The sequence below is a fragment of the Pongo abelii genome, chromosome 2 (assembly GCF_028885655.2).
Source record: "Pongo abelii isolate AG06213 chromosome 2, NHGRI_mPonAbe1-v2.0_pri, whole genome shotgun sequence".
NCBI lineage: Eukaryota > Metazoa > Chordata > Mammalia > Primates > Hominidae > Pongo > Pongo abelii.
The window spans coordinates 36,688,003-36,704,744 of record NC_085928.1 but is presented as its reverse complement, the minus strand read 5'-3'; the positions used below and the strand labels follow the sequence as shown (position 1 = coordinate 36,704,744).

The window sequence follows — 16,742 nt, the reverse complement described above, 5'->3', positions numbered from 1 at the left end:
TACTTTTCAGTCTGCATTGCATGATCTCTAGGCAATATTTGACCCTGTTACCCATCCACTTGTCTTTGAAAACACCTTTTCCTTGATTTCTATGTCATATTCTGGTTGTTTTCCTCCCATCTCTTTAGCTGCTTATTTTCAGTTTCTTTTGTCCATTCCTGTTCTCTACCCAAGCCCTAGGTAATCTCTTCCACCCATATGGTTTCACAGACTCTATGTTAATAACTCTCAAATCTGTATCTTTGGTGCATTCTTCTTTCACCTAAACTCTAGACCCATACAGCCAACTGCCAAATATCCAAAAGGAGATATCATTTGGCTATCTTGAAGAGAGCTCAAAAGCCGCATGTCTAATACTATACTTACCATCTCTGCCCTCACCCCATATACTCCTTTTCACTGTCTGCCCAGGTGCTCAAACCAGACTATTGACTTGTTCCTCTCCTTTTCTCCCAAATTGATCATCAAATTCTGTCACGTCCAGCTCTTAAATATCTTTCAAATATTCCCCCTTTTCTTTGCCTTTACTGCCACCACTCTTGTCCAAGCCACTAACATCACTTACCTGATCTATTTAGTATTCGTTCATTAGCAAATTATTATTGAGTTTCCGATACTTGCCAAGCACTGTTGTAGACATTGAAGGTAGAGCAGAGAATCAGATACAAGAGTTCTCTACTTTGTAAGTAACACCTAAATCTTTGAATCCATGCTTTGTCTTCCAACTCTTGAAAGAGACGTTGGTATAGAGAAATCATTCTCTATTATATAATAAACAGTGCAGGCAAAATACACGGCAAATGACATTTGCACCAGTGTAGAAAAGATAACATGTGGTAGAATAAGCTCTGGGGAACTGGAGAGTGGGTGCCTTGACTACAAAACAGTCTTTACTTAGGTCTAACCATTGTTTCCAAGAAGAAATATGAGCCAAGAGAGAGCATTCAGACCTTCTGCTTTTTCAATTCTAGTGTTTATGTGACATTGTCTTATGGGTTTTTATATATTTCCTTGCTTTTAAAATTTCTTTCTTTTTCTTTTCTTTTTTTTATGTATTTTTTGTAGAGACAGGGTTTCACCATGTTGGCCAGGCTGGTCTGGAACTCTTGAGCCGAAGCAATCTGCCTGCCTTGGCCTCCCAAAATGCTGATTATAGGCATGAGCCAATGCTCCTGGCCTACAATTTACTTTTTATTTTTTTGATACCTTACATCCCATATTACAAGCCATTCTTCTATGCCGAAACATGTATTTTGAGGCCGGGCGCGGAGTCCGAGGCGGGCGGATCACGAGGTCAGGAGATCGAGACCATCCTGGCTAACACGGTGAAACCCTGTCTCTACTAAAAATACAAAAAATTAGCCGGGCGCGGTGGGGGGCGCCTGTAGTCCCAGCTACTCCGGGGCAGAAGCAGGAGAATGGCGTAAACCCGGGAGGCGGAGCTTGTAGTGAGCCGAGATCGCGCCACTGCACTCCGGCCTGAGTGAAAGAGCGAGACTCCGTCTCAAAAAAAAAAAAAATGTATTTTGAAAATCACTGTGCTTTTTGTTGGAGGTAAGATGTCTGAACCCTGGAAATAATCTAGAATAGGTCAGATCCCAGACATATTAAATAAATTATGTTCTGCTATATTTATAGAAACACTTCCAAAGATTTTTCACATAAAGAATCTTAGTAAACTTAACAGAATGAAATTTCCTTTACTTGACAAAGATTATATAGCAAAAACCTTCATAAAATATTAATGGAAAAACTTCAGATGTATCTCTTTAAAGAACAGGAACAAGAAAAAATAACCTCTACCACTGCTATTTGTTATAACTACTAGAGGATATTTATTCTTGATTTTTTTCCATGTTTGGGAGTAAACTCATGATTTTTTTGCTATCACCACCTCACCTTTCTAACATGATAGTAATCAGTCTCTTAGACAAGATCTCGTTTTTTAAAATCATTTGGAAAAGACTATTCTTATCTTCTTTTATTTTAGTAAACTATATACAATATAAACATTTCCATTTTAGTCATTTTCAAGTGTACAGTTCAATGGCATTAAGTTCTTGTACAACCATCACTACTATCCATCTCCAGAACTTTTTCATCATCCCATACTGAAAATTCATACCTATTAAACAGTAACTGCCCATTCTTCCCTTTCCCCAGCCCCTGGTAAACACTATTCTACTTTCTGTCTTTATGATTTGACTATTCTAGGTACTTCATATAGGTGGACTTATACAATATTTGTCCTTTTGTGCCTGGCTTATTTCACTTAGCGTATAATGCCTTCAAAGTTTATCTATGTTGTATCATGTATCAGAACTTCATTCCTTTTTAAGACTGAATAATATTCCATTATATGTACCTGCAACATTTTTTTACCTATTCATCTGTTCATGGATATTTGGGTTGCTTCTACCTTTTGGTTATTATCAATAATGCTACAATGACATTAGAGTACAAGTGTCTGTGTCTCTGCTTTCAATTTCTTTGGGTATATTACTAGGAGTAGAATGGCTGCAGAATATGTTCATTCTGTGTTTGGTTTCTTGAGGAACTGTTAAAACTGTTCTTCATAGCATCTGCTCCATTTTGTTGTTGTTGTTTGTTGAGACAGAGTCTTGCTCTGTCACCAGGCTGGAGTGCAGTGGCGCGATCTCAGTTCACTGCAACCTCTGCCTCCCAGGTTCAAGCAATTTTCCTGCCTCAGCCTCCCGAGTAGCTGGGACTACAGGCATGCGATACCACGCTTGGCTAACATTTGTATTTTTAGTAGAGATGGAGTTTCACCGTGTTGGCCAGGATTGTCTAGATCTCCTGACCTCGTGATCCACCCACCTTGGCCTCCCAAAGTGCTGGGATTACAGGCGTGAGCCACCACACCCAGCCGCATCTGCTCCATTTTACATTCTTACCAGCAATATACAAGGTTCCAATTTCTACATGCCTTTGCCAGCATTTAATTTTTCTGGCTTTTTTTTTTCTCTTTAGAGACAGGAGAAACACAGACTTGCTTTGTCACCCAGGATGGAGTGCAGTGGTGCAATCATAGCTCACTGCAGCCTCAAACTCCTGGGTTCAAGTGGTCCTCCTGCCTCAACCTCCCAAGCATCTGGGATGACAGGCACACACCACTACACTTGGCTATTTTCTTATTTTTAGTAGAGATGGGGTCTTGTTGTGTTGCCCAGGCTGATCTCAAACTCCTGGACTCAGTGATCCTCCCACCTCAGCCTCCCAAAACACTAGGATTACAGGCATAAGCCACCATGCCCAGCCTTATTGTGGTTTTTATTTGCATTTCCATAATAATGTTGAACATCTCTTTATGTGCTTACTGGCCATTTTTATATCTTCATTGGAGAAATGTCTACTCAAGTTCTTTGCTCACTTTGAATTGGGTTGTTTAGGTTTCTTTTGTTGTCGAGTTCTAGTTCTTCACATATTCTGGATTTTTTTTTTTTTGAGACGGAGTCTCACCCTATGGTGCCCAGGCTGGAGTGCAGTGGTGCGGTCTCAGCTCACTGCAACCTCTGCCTCCTGGGTTCAAGCGATTCTCCTGCCTCAGCCTCCCAAGTAGCTGAGATTACAGGCATCTGCCACCACGCCCAGCTAATTTTTTGTATTTTTAGTAGAGATGGGGTTTCACCATGTTGACAGTCTGGTCTCGAACTCCTGACCTCAGGTGATCTGTCCACCTCGGCCTCCCAAAGTGCTGGAATTACAGGCGTGAGCCTAGCCATATTCTGGATATTAATCCCTTAACAGATACATGATTTGCAACTATTTTCTCCCATTCTGTGGATTGCCTTTTTATTCTGTTGATAGTGTCCTTCTATGTACAAAAGTCCCTTCTCTCTCTCTCTCGACAGTCTTGTTCTGTCGCCAGGCTGGAGTGCAGTGGCATGATCTCGGCTCACTGCAACCTCTGCCTCCTGGGTTCAAACAATTCTCTTGCCTCAGCCTCCTGAGTAGCTGGGACTACAGGCATGCACCACCACGCCCAGGTAATTTTTGTATTTTTAGTGGAGACGTGGTTTCACCATATTGGCCAGGATGCTCTCTATCTCTTGACCTCGTGATCTGCCTGCCTCGGCCTCCCAAAGTTTTGGGATTACAGGCATAAGCCACCACGCCCGGCCCAAAAGTATTTCATTTTTATGAAGCCCAATTTGTAAATTTTTTCTTATGTTGCCTACGATTTTGGTGTCATAAGCATGAAATCTACCAAATCCAATGTCATGGTTTTCCTCGATGTTTTATTCTGTTTTATAGTTTTCACTACACTATTATATTTAAGTATTTGACTCATTTTGATTTTTGTTTTTGTTTTGAGATGGAGTCTCACTCTGTTGCCCAGGCTGGAGTGCAGTGGCACAATCTCGGCTCACTGCAAGCTCCGCCTCCCGGGTTCACGCCATTCTCCTGGCTCAGCCTCTCTAGTAGCTGGGACTACAGGCGCCCACCACCACGCTCAGCTAATTTTTTGTATTTTTAGTAGAGACGGGGTTTCACCATGTTAGCCAGGATGGTCTCGATCTCCTGACCTCGTGATCCGCCCGCCTCGGCCTCCCAAAGTGCTGGGATTACAGGCGTGAGCCACCGCGCCCGGCCCTGACTCATTTTGAGTTAGTTTTTATATGTGGTGTTAGGTAAGGGTCCAATTTCATTCTTCTCGTGTATATCCCGTTTTCCCAGCACCAATTGTTGAAAAGATTGACCTTTCCCCATTAAATGGTCTTGTACCTTATGTTTTTAAGATGACAGCTAAACCAAAATAATTGAAAACATGAAAACACTGTGCTAGCTAAACAAAATATGTGGAGGCTGGATTTTGGCCCAAATGCCACCAATTTACAAATGTGTTTTAACTTCATTTCACATTAAATTTTCCAAATGAGCTAGGAGGAGACAGAAACTTACCGTGGCTTATCATGTTCCAAGCATAGTGCCAGGTACCGGTGATAAACTGGTCAAAAAGATTAAGAGTTTAAAGTCCTAGCGTCAAGGAGTCTGAAGCTGAGTAAGAAGACTTGTGAAAAAAACACACTTTATTTCAGTACTTTGTCAGCAAATGTTTATAAATACAGGGCCCAAACAGAGAGTAGGTTGAGAAGAGGACTAGAAACAGTTTTTTTTTTTTTTGAGACAGAGTCTTGCTCTGTCGCCCAGGCTGGAGTGCAGTGGCGCGATCTCGGCTCACCGCAACCTCCGCCTCCCGGGTTCAAGCGATTCTCCTGCCTCAGCCTCCCGAGCAACTGGGATTACAGGCGCGCGCCACCACACCTGGCTACTTTTTGTATTTTTAGTAGAGACGGGGTTTCCCTATGTTGGCCAGGCTGGTCTCAAACTCCTGACCCCAAGTGATCCGCCCGCCTCGGCCGCCCAAAGCACTGGGATTACAGGCGTAAGCCAACTGGCCCGGCCCAGAAAAAGTTTTTAGGATATATGGAGGAAAACACAACATAACACAGCTACAAGTCCGTGACAACTGAGAGCGTAGGCTGCAAGTACCCACTTGCCTACCGACAGCCGTCTCCTCTAAAGCGCTTCTTTCAGCCAGGAAAGCGTTCTTTGCGTGCTGTGACGTAAAAAAAGCAGCGCCGGAAGGGAGAGGAGGGAACTTCCGGCTGAGCTCCAGCGACCGCTTTCGTCGGCTGTGTGGGCTGTTGGGTAGGCTGCGTGCTAGCTTCGGCGCGGATTCCTGGGCGTCTGTAAGTCGGAGTCCTTCGTCCTCCAGGGTCCCTGTTCTTTGCGCCAGCGGGAACCGCTATCTCTGCACTCCTGGTAAGCGAGTTTCTTCTTTCTCCTAATGTGTGTGTTGGGGGTGGGAGGACGCCAGAGACGTTCCAAGATGCATTTAGTGGCGCATGTGCGCTGGGAAGGCCCACAGGTAAGAGGAAGCCCAGTGATTTTAATAAACTATAACTAGTACAGTACCTGAAACAAAATCAGTGGTTCCTGAAATGATGTACTTGATTGCTTTTTACAATTGGGGTTTTCATTTCTGTGATATTCTAAATCCTTTGCCAGTTACAAGAATAAAACTTTTAAAACTCATTCTGAACTCAATGTATATTAGATTAGGGCTTGGGGACCCCAGTTAAATATTTCCGGGATTCTAAAGTAAATTGTTTTCTCTTTAAAGGGAGGCTGAGCCGGGCGCGGTGGCTCACGCCTGTAATCCCAGCACAATGGGAGGCCGAGGTGGTCGGATCACGAGGTCAGGAGATCCGAGACCATCCTGGCTAACACAGTGAAACCCCGTCTGTACTAAAAATACAAAATAGCCGGGCGTGGTGGCGGGTGCCTATAGTCCCAGCTACTCGGGAGGCTGAGGCAGGAGAATGGCGTGAACCCTGGGAGGCGGAGCTTGCGCCGAGATCGCGCCACTATACTCCAGCCTGGAATGACAGAGCGAGACTCCTTCTCAAAAAAAATAATAAAGGGAGGCTGAACTTTTTTTTTCTTTTTTTTTTTTAATGAAGGAAGCATCGATCTAGGGTATTAGAAAAATATTTGCGTGATTACCGTAAGCCAAATACTGTCAAGCATTGGATTCAATGTTAACGTTATAGACAAAGTCTTTGTCCTCATGGACACTAGTTAGTCCTTAACATCTAGTGAGGCAAATAGATAACCAGCCAATTACAGTATAGTGTTAGAAGTACTGTCATAGGCACAAGAGTGCTGTGAAAACTAATGGTGGAATACTTGAAGTGTGAGGTGAAGAATAGCTAGAGATGCTGCTGACCTGGCCGCAATAAGCTTAGAAATATATGTTGGGAACAATACCAATGGATAGCAGTATCCCTTGAAACAGAACATTGAAGGAGGATCAGATTGTGAAGCAAAGGTAGAGGGGTTATTTCGATCGGTTGCGTTTGAGGGTTTTTTTTTTGTTTTTGTTGTTTTGAGACAATCTTACTCTGTCGCCCAGGCTGGAGTGCAGTGGTGCAATCTCGGCTCACTGCAACTTCCGCCCCCCGTATTCAAGCGATTCTTCTACTTCAGCTTCAGGAGTACCTGGGATTACAGGCGTGCGCCACCACACCTGGCTAATTTTTGTATTTTTAGTAGAGATGGGGTTTCACCATGTTGGTCAGGCGGTCTCAAACTCCTGACCTCAAGCGATCCTCCCTCCTCGGCCTTCCAAAGTGCTGGGATTACAGGAGTGAGCCACCGCACCCGGCCTGCCTTTGAGGTGTCTTTCTGATGCATGGTCATTGAAGCCACAGAAGTAGGTCACATCTCAGAAGGGAAATGTATAGATTGAAAAAAAAAGAATAGGATAGAATGCGGAGTTACATCCACCTTTAAGGGAGGGGCATCTGGACATCAGTGCACAGGTCAGAGCAGGAAACCTAGGAGCCTGTGCAGGGTCATTAAATGAAGCCAAGGGAAGAAGGAATTTTTCAAGTGTTTTATTTGCATTTTGTAAAAATTTGAATTCCCTTTATTTCTTTTCCTTTAAATTTGAGACTAGTTATACATCTTTAAGCATCTTCAATGTCTCATGGACATCCAGGCCTTTAGGATAAAATTGTGGAGCTTTATATACATTTGTCTCAATCTTGGACATTTTCTTTGTTAATAATAATATTTGCTGCAAAATAAAGCCTGAACGGGGGAAGAATTTGTTGCTATTTTTTGATCAGTAGATTTTGGTATATTTCTGTAATGAGGGCATTGGTACAGCAGTTTCTAAGTGCTTTTTACCTGTTGCCATTGTCAGTACCTTTCATGTCCTTTGTCTTTGTTTGTTTCTTTTGTGAAGGATCTTGTGTTTCGTTCTGTATCTGGGCTTAGTGTAGAATGGAGGAGTATGCAGCATCATGATGTCAGCTGCCTCGGTGGTACATAACTTTGTTGCCCAGTAACATTGATTCTCTGGGCCCCTAGATAAAAATCTAAAAAGGATCTTCAACTTATCCTTTTAGCTAAAGCAATAGTGAAATTCATGTCTAAAATAAGAACCCAACTTTTTTTTTTCTTGAGACAGAATCTCACTCTGTCACCCAGGCTGGAGTGCAGTGGCACAATCTCGGCTCACTGCAACCTCCACCTCCCGGGTTCAAGCAATTCTCCTGCCTCAGCCTCCCGAGAAGCTGGGATTACAGGTGCTTGCCACCATACCTGGCTAATTTTTGTATTTTTGGTAGAGATGAGGTTTCTCACCATGTCGGCCAGGCTAGTCTTGAACTCCTGACCTCAGGTGATCCACCCACTTCGGGCTCCCAAAGTGCTGGGATTACAGGCATGAGCCACTGTGCCCGGCCAAGAACCCAACTAAGTTTTAAACTTTTTGCTCAATGAGTGATCACAGGCTCTAGACCACAGGAGTCTAGAAAAAAAATTGGTACAAAGATTTTACTTTGTGTTTCAAAAATTGATTTTATTTTGGTATTTCAGATTTATACTTGCACAATTAGTTGAGAAGTTATAAAAATCTTTGTCTAATTTTTAATTGCCTTTTTCTTCTTTTACAGGGGTTTTGTTACATGGCTGCTTTCCTCAAAATGAGTGTTACTGTCAATTTCTTCAGACCTTTCACCAGGTTTTTGGTGCCATTTACCCTTCATAGGAAGAGAAATAACTTACACTCAATAATTTTGCAGAGATACATGTCTTCCAAAATACCAGCTGTTACTTATCCTAATAATGAGAGTACACCCCCTTCTGAAGAGCTAGAATTGGATAAGTGGAAAACTACCATGAAATCTAGTGTGCAAGAAGAATGTGTTTCAACAATCTCAAGCAGTAAGGATGAAGATCCTCTAGCTGCCACCAGAGAGTTCATTGAGATGTGGAGATTGCTTGGCAGAGAAGTACCAGAACACATCACTGAAGAAGAGCTCAAAACCAGTATGGAATGTGTTTCTAACACAGCAAAAAAAAAATATTTAAAATATTTATATGTGAAGGAAAAATTGAAAAAAGCTAAGCAAATAAAAAAGGAAAAGAAAGCAGCAGCAAGGGAAGAAGCAAAAAATATCCAGCTGCTAGAAACCACTGAGGAAGATAAACAAAAAAACTTTCTGTTTTTACGACTTTGGGATAGGAGTATGGACATAGCAATGGGCTGGAAGGGTGCCCAAGCCATGCAGTTTGGACAACCTTTGGTTTTTGACATGGCTTACGAAAATTATATGAAACGAAAAGAATTGCAGAATACTGTTTCCCAGCTTTTAGAAAGTGAAGGATGCAACAGAAAAAATGTTGATCCCTTCCATATTTATTTCTGCAATCTAAAAATAGATGGTGCTTTTCACAGAGAGTTAGTTAAACGGTATCAAGAAAAATGGGACAAATTGCTTTTAACATCAACAGAAAAGTCTCATGTAGATTTATTTCCAAAGGACAGTATTATCTATTTAACTGCAGATTCTCCCAATGTTATGAGTACTTTCAGGCATGACAAAGTTTATGTAATTGGGTCTTTTGTTGATAAGCATATGCAGCCAGGCACATCCCTAGCCAAGGCAAAACGGCTGAACCTGGCAACTGAACGCCTTCCATTAGATAAATATTTACAATGGGAAATTGGTAACAAAAATCTCACCTTAGATCAAATGATACGTATTTTGTTATGTCTGAAAAACAATGGTAATTGGGAAAAGGCTCTGCAATTCGTTCCCAAGAGAAAACATACTGGTTTTCTGGAGATTTCTCAGCATTCTCAAGAGTTTATCAACAGACTGAAGAAGGCAAAGACTTTTAATTCATTTTCAAAAGGTTCTCTGAATGTGCACAGAACACGTGGCTCAAATGAGAACATTTGATGGCTTAAAAAGTAAATGCGTTGGAAATACAGTTCTGTTAATGTATTTCTTCCCAAACAATTCATTTTTCTCTTCTAAAGGTAGTCTTTCCCAACTGACTGCAGGGTTGTGTCTTTTCTCAATTAGATATCTGCAGAACTTTAGGATTATACTTTGTTTACTGCAAAAAGATAATAAAAAGAGTTGTCCAAGATTGTTGAACAGAATAATCTTTAAATTATCCCAGTTAAATAGTTGTACCATTGGTAGACTTTTTTATGGAGGTTCCTAGAGGGTGGTGCCCTGGGGTGGGCTTGGAAGCTCTGCACCCCTTCCCCCATAGCTTTCCCTGTGCGTCTCTTTGTCTGTATGTTTTGTAATATCTTTTACAGTAAACTGGTAAATGTGTTTCCTTCAATTCTATGAGCCATTCAAGCAAATTAATCAAGAGAAGGAGTTGGTACCCCAACTTGAAGCCAGTCAGTCAGAAGTTCTGTAGGCCCAGATTTGCAACTTGAGCCTGGTGGGAGGAGGGAGCAGTTTTAGGGACCGGGCCCTCAACCTGTGGGCTCTGACACTATCTCCCGGTAGATAGCATCTGAATTGAATTACAGAACACCTAGCTGGTGTCCACTGCAGAATTGATTGCTTGTGTGTTGATGAGAAATTCCCCAACATTTGGTCACAGAGGTCTTCTGTCTGTGTTGCTTGTTGAGTGAGAAAATAGGAAAAAGGACTTTGTGGGGGTTTTTCTGTACAACTATGAAAAACGGGTTCACAGAGATAAAACTGATTTCTTGTCCTCTTAAAGAAAAAGGGATTTACGTCTGGTGCATTGGCTTACTCCTGTAATCTCAGCACTTTGGGAGGCCAAGGCAGGCTGATCACTTGAGCCCAGGAGTTTGATACCAACATGGGCAGCATGGTGAAACCCCATCTCTTAAAAAAAATACAAAAATTAGCCTAGATGTGGTGGTGTGTGCATGTAGTCCCTGCTACTTGGGAGGCTAAGGTGGGAGGATCACTTGAGCCTGGGAGGTGGAGGTTGCAAGTAAGCCAACATTGTGCTGCTGTGCTATAGCCTGGGCAACAGGGTGAGACCCTGTGTGAGAAATTAAAAATAAAATTTTTGAAAACATGGGAAATAGGAATGATATAGGCAACTATTCCCAATTTCTGAATTGGAAATTGGCATAAACATCCAATGCATTTCTTTTCTTTCTCTTTCTTTTTTTGTGATGGAGTCTCACCTTATAACCCAGGCTGGAGTGCAGTGGTATGATCATAGCTCACTGCAGCCACAATCTCCTGGGCTCAAGCAAGCCTCCTGCCTCAGTTTCCCAAGTGGCTGGAATTTTAGAACCCTGAATGATGCCCTGTTGCAGGGTTGCATTTGCTAGAAGGAAGAGACGCCATTTCTTCATACAAAGACTGTCCGCCTTTAGGCCATGTGCTTAAAAGATTGCATCCACTAAGGAGGTATTCCTTTCTTAATTTGCCCAAAGACAGACAAGGTGACATCTCCACAGACTTGAAGTGAGAGTAAGCTATGAAGATATGAGGGAAGGGAATTCCAAGCAAAAGGAACAAGTGTCAAAGCCCTTGAGAGAGGGTTCAAGGTCCAATAAGGAGACTGGTGCTCCTGAAGCAAAATGAGTAAAAAGAGCTGAAGATCAGATCAGAGGAGTAGCTAGGTCTGTCAAGTAAGGCATCTTAAGCCACCATAAGAACTTTGGTTTTTACCAGAAGATCAGATGGTCTTGAACCAAAAAGTGACATCTGACTGATGTTTTAATAGGAAAACTGGAATATTAGCTCTGTGAAGGCAGGATTTTTTTTTCTGTCTTATTCACTGCTATATCCCTAGAGCCCAGTATAGTGCCTGGTGCTTAAACATTTGAAGAATAAATGAATCTGACTCATTGTCCACCCCCCACCCCCATGGTTTTGTATATTTATTCTTTGTGAAAACACATAACAAACTTTTTCCTCCAGCCCAGATATAGATCTCAGATGGGTGATTTTTTTTCCCTCTCCTCCTTGGATGATTTCTTTTCTTCCTCTGTCTCTGATTCTTGTTGTCTTTTCTTGCCCACTTGCTACCACCACCCCATTTGGGGATCTTCCTCTTGTCTTCATCTCCTCCCACCTGCCCCACCCCACCCCAAATTGGATTCAGTTTAAAATGATGACTTTGGCTATGTCGAGAATAGATTATGAGAGAGACCAGTTAGGAGGCTATTGCAGTAACAAAAGTGAGAGATAATAGTAGGTTGTAGGAGGGTGGTAATAGAGTAGGTAGTGAGACGCAGTCAGATCTGAATGTGTTTAGTAAGATAAAATTTAGGGAAGACTTCAAGATTGTTGACTAGAGAAACTGGAAGGACTTGTTACTATTTACCGAAATGCAGAAGCTTTGAGGGGGCAGGTAACTTTGGGACATTTTACAGTTGCCTATTAGATGTCCAAGTGGAGATATCAAGTGGTCAGTTGGATATATGAGCCTGGAGTTCAGAGACAAGGTCTGGCTGGAGATGTTAATAATGTAATTAGTTAAATGCTCCAGGCTAGTTGAGGCCATCTAGGGAGTCTGTGTGGATAAAGATATCTGATATCTGAGCCCTGAGGTACTCCAACATTTAGAGGTGTGAGAGATGAGAAGGAACCAGCAAGACTGAGGTAGAGCAACCAGTAAGAAGAGAGAGAAAATGTCCTGGAGGCAAAATGAAAAAAAGTGTTTCATGCTGCAGATCAGGTAAGATGAAGTCTGAGAGCTGACCACTGAATGTAGGAATGAGGACACTGCTGATTATCTTGAAAACAGCAATTTCAATGGAGGATTGAAAAGAAAGCCAATTGGAGTAGGTTTAAAAGAGAATGGACAAAGCTGGGTGTGGTGACTCAGGCCTGTAATCCCAGAACTTTGGGAGGCCGAGGCGGGCAGATCACCTGAGGTCGGGAGTTTGAGACCACCCTGACAAACATGGAGAAACACCATCTCTACTAAAAATACAAAAAAAATTAGCTGGGCATGGTGGTGCATGCCTGTAATCCCAGCTACTTGGGAGGCTGAGGCAGGAGAATCGCTTGAACCCTGGAGGTTGAGGTTGCAGTGAGCCGAGATCACGCCATTGCACTCCAGCCTAGGCAATAAGAGCAAAACTCCTTCTCAAAAAAAAAAAAAAAAAAAGGAAATGGACAGGCGGAGCACGGTGGCTCAAAGGTCAGGAGTTTGAGACCAGCCTGGCCAACATGGTGAAACCCTAGCTCTACTAAAAATACAAAAATTAAAATTAGCCAGGTGTGGTGGCACAGGCCTGTAATCCCAGCTACTCAGGAGACTGAGACAGAAGAACTGCTTGAAGCCAGGAGGCGGGGGTTGCAGTGAGCCAAGACTGTGCCACTACACTCCAGCCTGAGTGACAGAGCAAGACTCCATCTCAAAAAAAACAAACAAAAAGAAGGGACAGGACTAGGCATGGTGGTGGCTCATACCTGTACTCCCAGTACTTTGGGAGGCCAAGGCAGGTGGATCCCTTGAGCCCAAGAGTTTGAGACCAGCCTGGGCAACACTGTGAAACCCTGTCTCTACAAAAACTTAGCCAGGCATGGTGGTGTGCACCTTTAGTCCCAGCTACTTGGTGGGCTGAGCCAGGAGGATCATTTGAGCATGTGATGTGGAGGTTGCAGTGAGCCAAGATCATGTCACTGCATTCCAGGTTGGGTAACAGAGCAAGACCCTGTCTCAAAACATAAAAAAAAAGAATGGACAGAGATATAGGAGACAGAGTATGAACAATCTTTTCAAAGAGTTTCTATATGAAGGAAAATAGGAATGAGGAGCTACAGGAAGATATGAGATCAAGAGAAGAGTCTTTTATTAAGATAGGAGACATAAAAGCGTGTATGTATGATGTTGGGAATGTTTCAATACTAGAAAGAAAAATCGGATGGAACAATAGTGATGTGTGTAAACAAGGACAGGCTCCACTTCATAAGTAACAGAACACATAGTATATAGGTATAAATGCAGGTACCACACCTCAGATATGGTTGAGAATATATAGAAGTTCTGTTTGATTGCTATTATTTTCTCATTGAAAATAAAAAGCAAAATCATCCCCTGAGTGGGAGGAGGTAATGGACATTTTTGGAGAGCCAACAAAACATGAAATAGTATAGGAAAGTGAATGAATTAGGGCAGTGGTTCTCAAAGTGTGGTCCCCCAACCAGCATCATCAGCATTACTTGGGAACTAGTTAGAAATGCAAATTTTAGGGCCCCAGCCATTAAGTCAACTGAATCAGAAACTGGCAATGGGGCCCAGCAATCTGTTTTAACACGCCCTTCAGGTGATTCTGATGTACACTGAAATTGAGAATAGTCTAAGGACATGTAATAGAATTATAAGGCTACATTAAGAACCTACTTAATGGCTCACACCTGTAATCCCAGAATTTTGGGAGGCTAAGGCAGGAGGATCACTTCGGCCCAGGAGTTCAAGGCTGCAGTGAGCTATGAGCCACTGCACTCTAACCTGGGCAACAGAACGAGATCCTGTCTCAAAACAAAAACAAAAACAAAAAACAAAAAAAAAGAACCTATTTAAGGTTAGTGAAATCAAGATTAGCCACTTTTCTTCTCCACTCTAATTTTTTTTTTTTTTTTGGCAGCTCTTGGCCTGAATTTCAAGTTCAGCTCCACTTCTTACTTATCTTTTCCGTGCCCAAATTCCCTCTTCCATAAAAATGGGAATAATAGTAGCACTTAATTCATAGGGTTGTAATGATTTAATGTACTGAATTTCATGTAGAATACCTGCAACAATGCTTGGTGTATAGTAAGCTTGAATAAATGTTAGATATTATAGTTGTCACCTCACAAATTACACATCTAAACTAAAATAATAATTGATTATATTACCTTCCATTTCCAGCTTTTTAAACCACTTAAATAGCTCACTAGAGGTTATAATCCATAGCTACTATGAAGCAAGCTCTCACCATGGCCAGGCAGCATATCATAGATTTAACCTTTATTATCCCAATGCCCTCAGTAACCCTATACGTATTATTCCATTTGTATAGTTATAATATATTCCATAACATTGTTATCCAGTCCAAACTCACAGAATTAGCAAAATGCAGAATTAGAATTTAAGTCGAGTTTTTGTGTGGTGCAAAACTAATGCTCTTTGCCTTGGACTACATTGCCTATTCATTGTCAGAAAACGGTACCCCAAAATTTGGTGCTTTGACATGCTGAACTAGAGAAGCAGCCGCAAGGTTTCTCTGATCTCCCCACCCCACCTCCTGCCTCTCAATCCTCTGCCTCCCCCAAAACACGGGATAAGACTGTTCTTTGAAGTTTCTTATCTACCTAGAAACCAGACCCATCAAAGAACACAATTGCTTTCTATCTGCTTCCTCCCTGAAATTTCATTAACCAGAAGAAATTAAAACATATCACAAAGCCAGATACAGTGGTGCACACATGTAGTCCCAGCTACTTGTGAGTCTCAGATGGGAGGATTCTTGAGGCCAGGAGTTTGAGGCTGTAGTGTGCTATCATCATGCCTGTGAATAGCCACCACACTCCAGCCTGGGCAACACAGTGAGACCTGGTCTCATAAAAAAACAAAACAAAACTCACATAATAGAGGAAGAGACTGAAAATTAACCACCACACTTAGAGCCCAAACTTTGCCTCAAACTACTGTTTTTTGTTTTTGAGACAGGGTCTCACTCTATCACCCAGGTTGGAGAGCAGTAGCGAGATCTTGGCTCGCTGCAACCTTGCCTCCAGGGCTCAAGTGATCCTTCTATCTCAGCCTCCCAAGTAGCTGGGATTATGGGAGTGAGTCACCACGACTGGCCTTCAAATTATTGTTGGTTCTCTAGTTTCACTTGGTTTACAAAGAGAATAATTTACAAGTGAATTTCTGCATTAATCTCTCCTAAAATCATTTACTACTCCTCTAAAATTGCCTGTAGCACCCCCCAACTGTTTCTCCCCTATGAAAAGTATTAAACTTCAACCATCTGACCCTTTTTTGAGTTTTCTTATTTTGTTGTATTGTTCCTCTGCTTATGAACATTAATTTGTTAGGCTTTTCTCTTGTTAACCTGTCTTTTGTTACAAGCACGTTGTCATGACTCTTTTGATGGGGAGGAAAGTGATCACCCCCTTTCCACCCCTTCATACTACACTACCTTTTCATTTCCTAACCTGTTTGTAGGAGGTTACTGAAGCTTGCATTAATTTCTTCAATAGATATTTATCCAGACTAGTATAATCTGGGTGCTGGGGAAACAGTGGTGAACAAGACAGGCACACCTCATGAAACTCACAGAACTGAAAGGTGAATGGATTACTATCTTCGTCCTTTTTTTGTTTCGTTTTTTTCGTTTTGTACCTAGTCCTGCAGATGCATCCTTAACTTCTGCAGTGTGGTATATGGGAACTGGATCCGCTCCTTAATAGGTATGTGACTTCTCTAAGCTTTATCTTCTTCACTTAAAAATTAAAAGCATCGGCCGGGCGCGGTGGCTCACGCCTGTAATCCCAGCACTTAGGGAGGCTAAGGTGGGCAGATCACGAAGTCAGGAGTTCGAGACCAGCCTGGCCAACACAGTGAAACCCCATCTCTACTAAAAATACAAACATTAGCCGGGTGTGGTGGCACGCGCCTGTTGTCCCAGCTACTCAAGAGGCTGAGGCAGAAGAATCGCTTGAACCCAGGAGGCGGAGGTTGCAGTGAGCCAAGACCATGCCATTGCACTCCAGCCTGGGTGACAGAGTGAGAGACTCCATCCCCCCCCCCAAAAAAAAATTACAAGCATCTGTAAATACATAATCTCAAATAAAAATCTTTGTGTATATCTCCATTTTTAAAATGATAGAAACGAGAGTCTCAATGATTACCTTGAAAAGATCACAAGGAAAATGAAACAAACATGAATTAAGTACCTGTAAGATAGT

The 16,742-nt window shown here is 42.2% G+C and overlaps 1 protein-coding gene across 1 annotated transcript; it reads left to right on the top strand.

The window, feature by feature from the left end:
- Nucleotides 1–5,625: 5,625 nt before the first annotated feature.
- TRMT10C (tRNA methyltransferase 10C, mitochondrial RNase P subunit) lies at nt 5,626–9,973 on the top strand. Its single transcript, XM_009238582.4, has 2 exons — nt 5,626–5,787; nt 8,490–9,973. Exon 2 carries the CDS (start codon nt 8,502–8,504, stop codon nt 9,780–9,782), a length of 1,281 nt encoding a protein of 426 aa, XP_009236857.3. The 5' UTR covers nt 5,626–5,787; nt 8,490–8,501; the 3' UTR covers nt 9,783–9,973.
- Nucleotides 9,974–16,742: the final 6,769 nt, after the last annotated feature.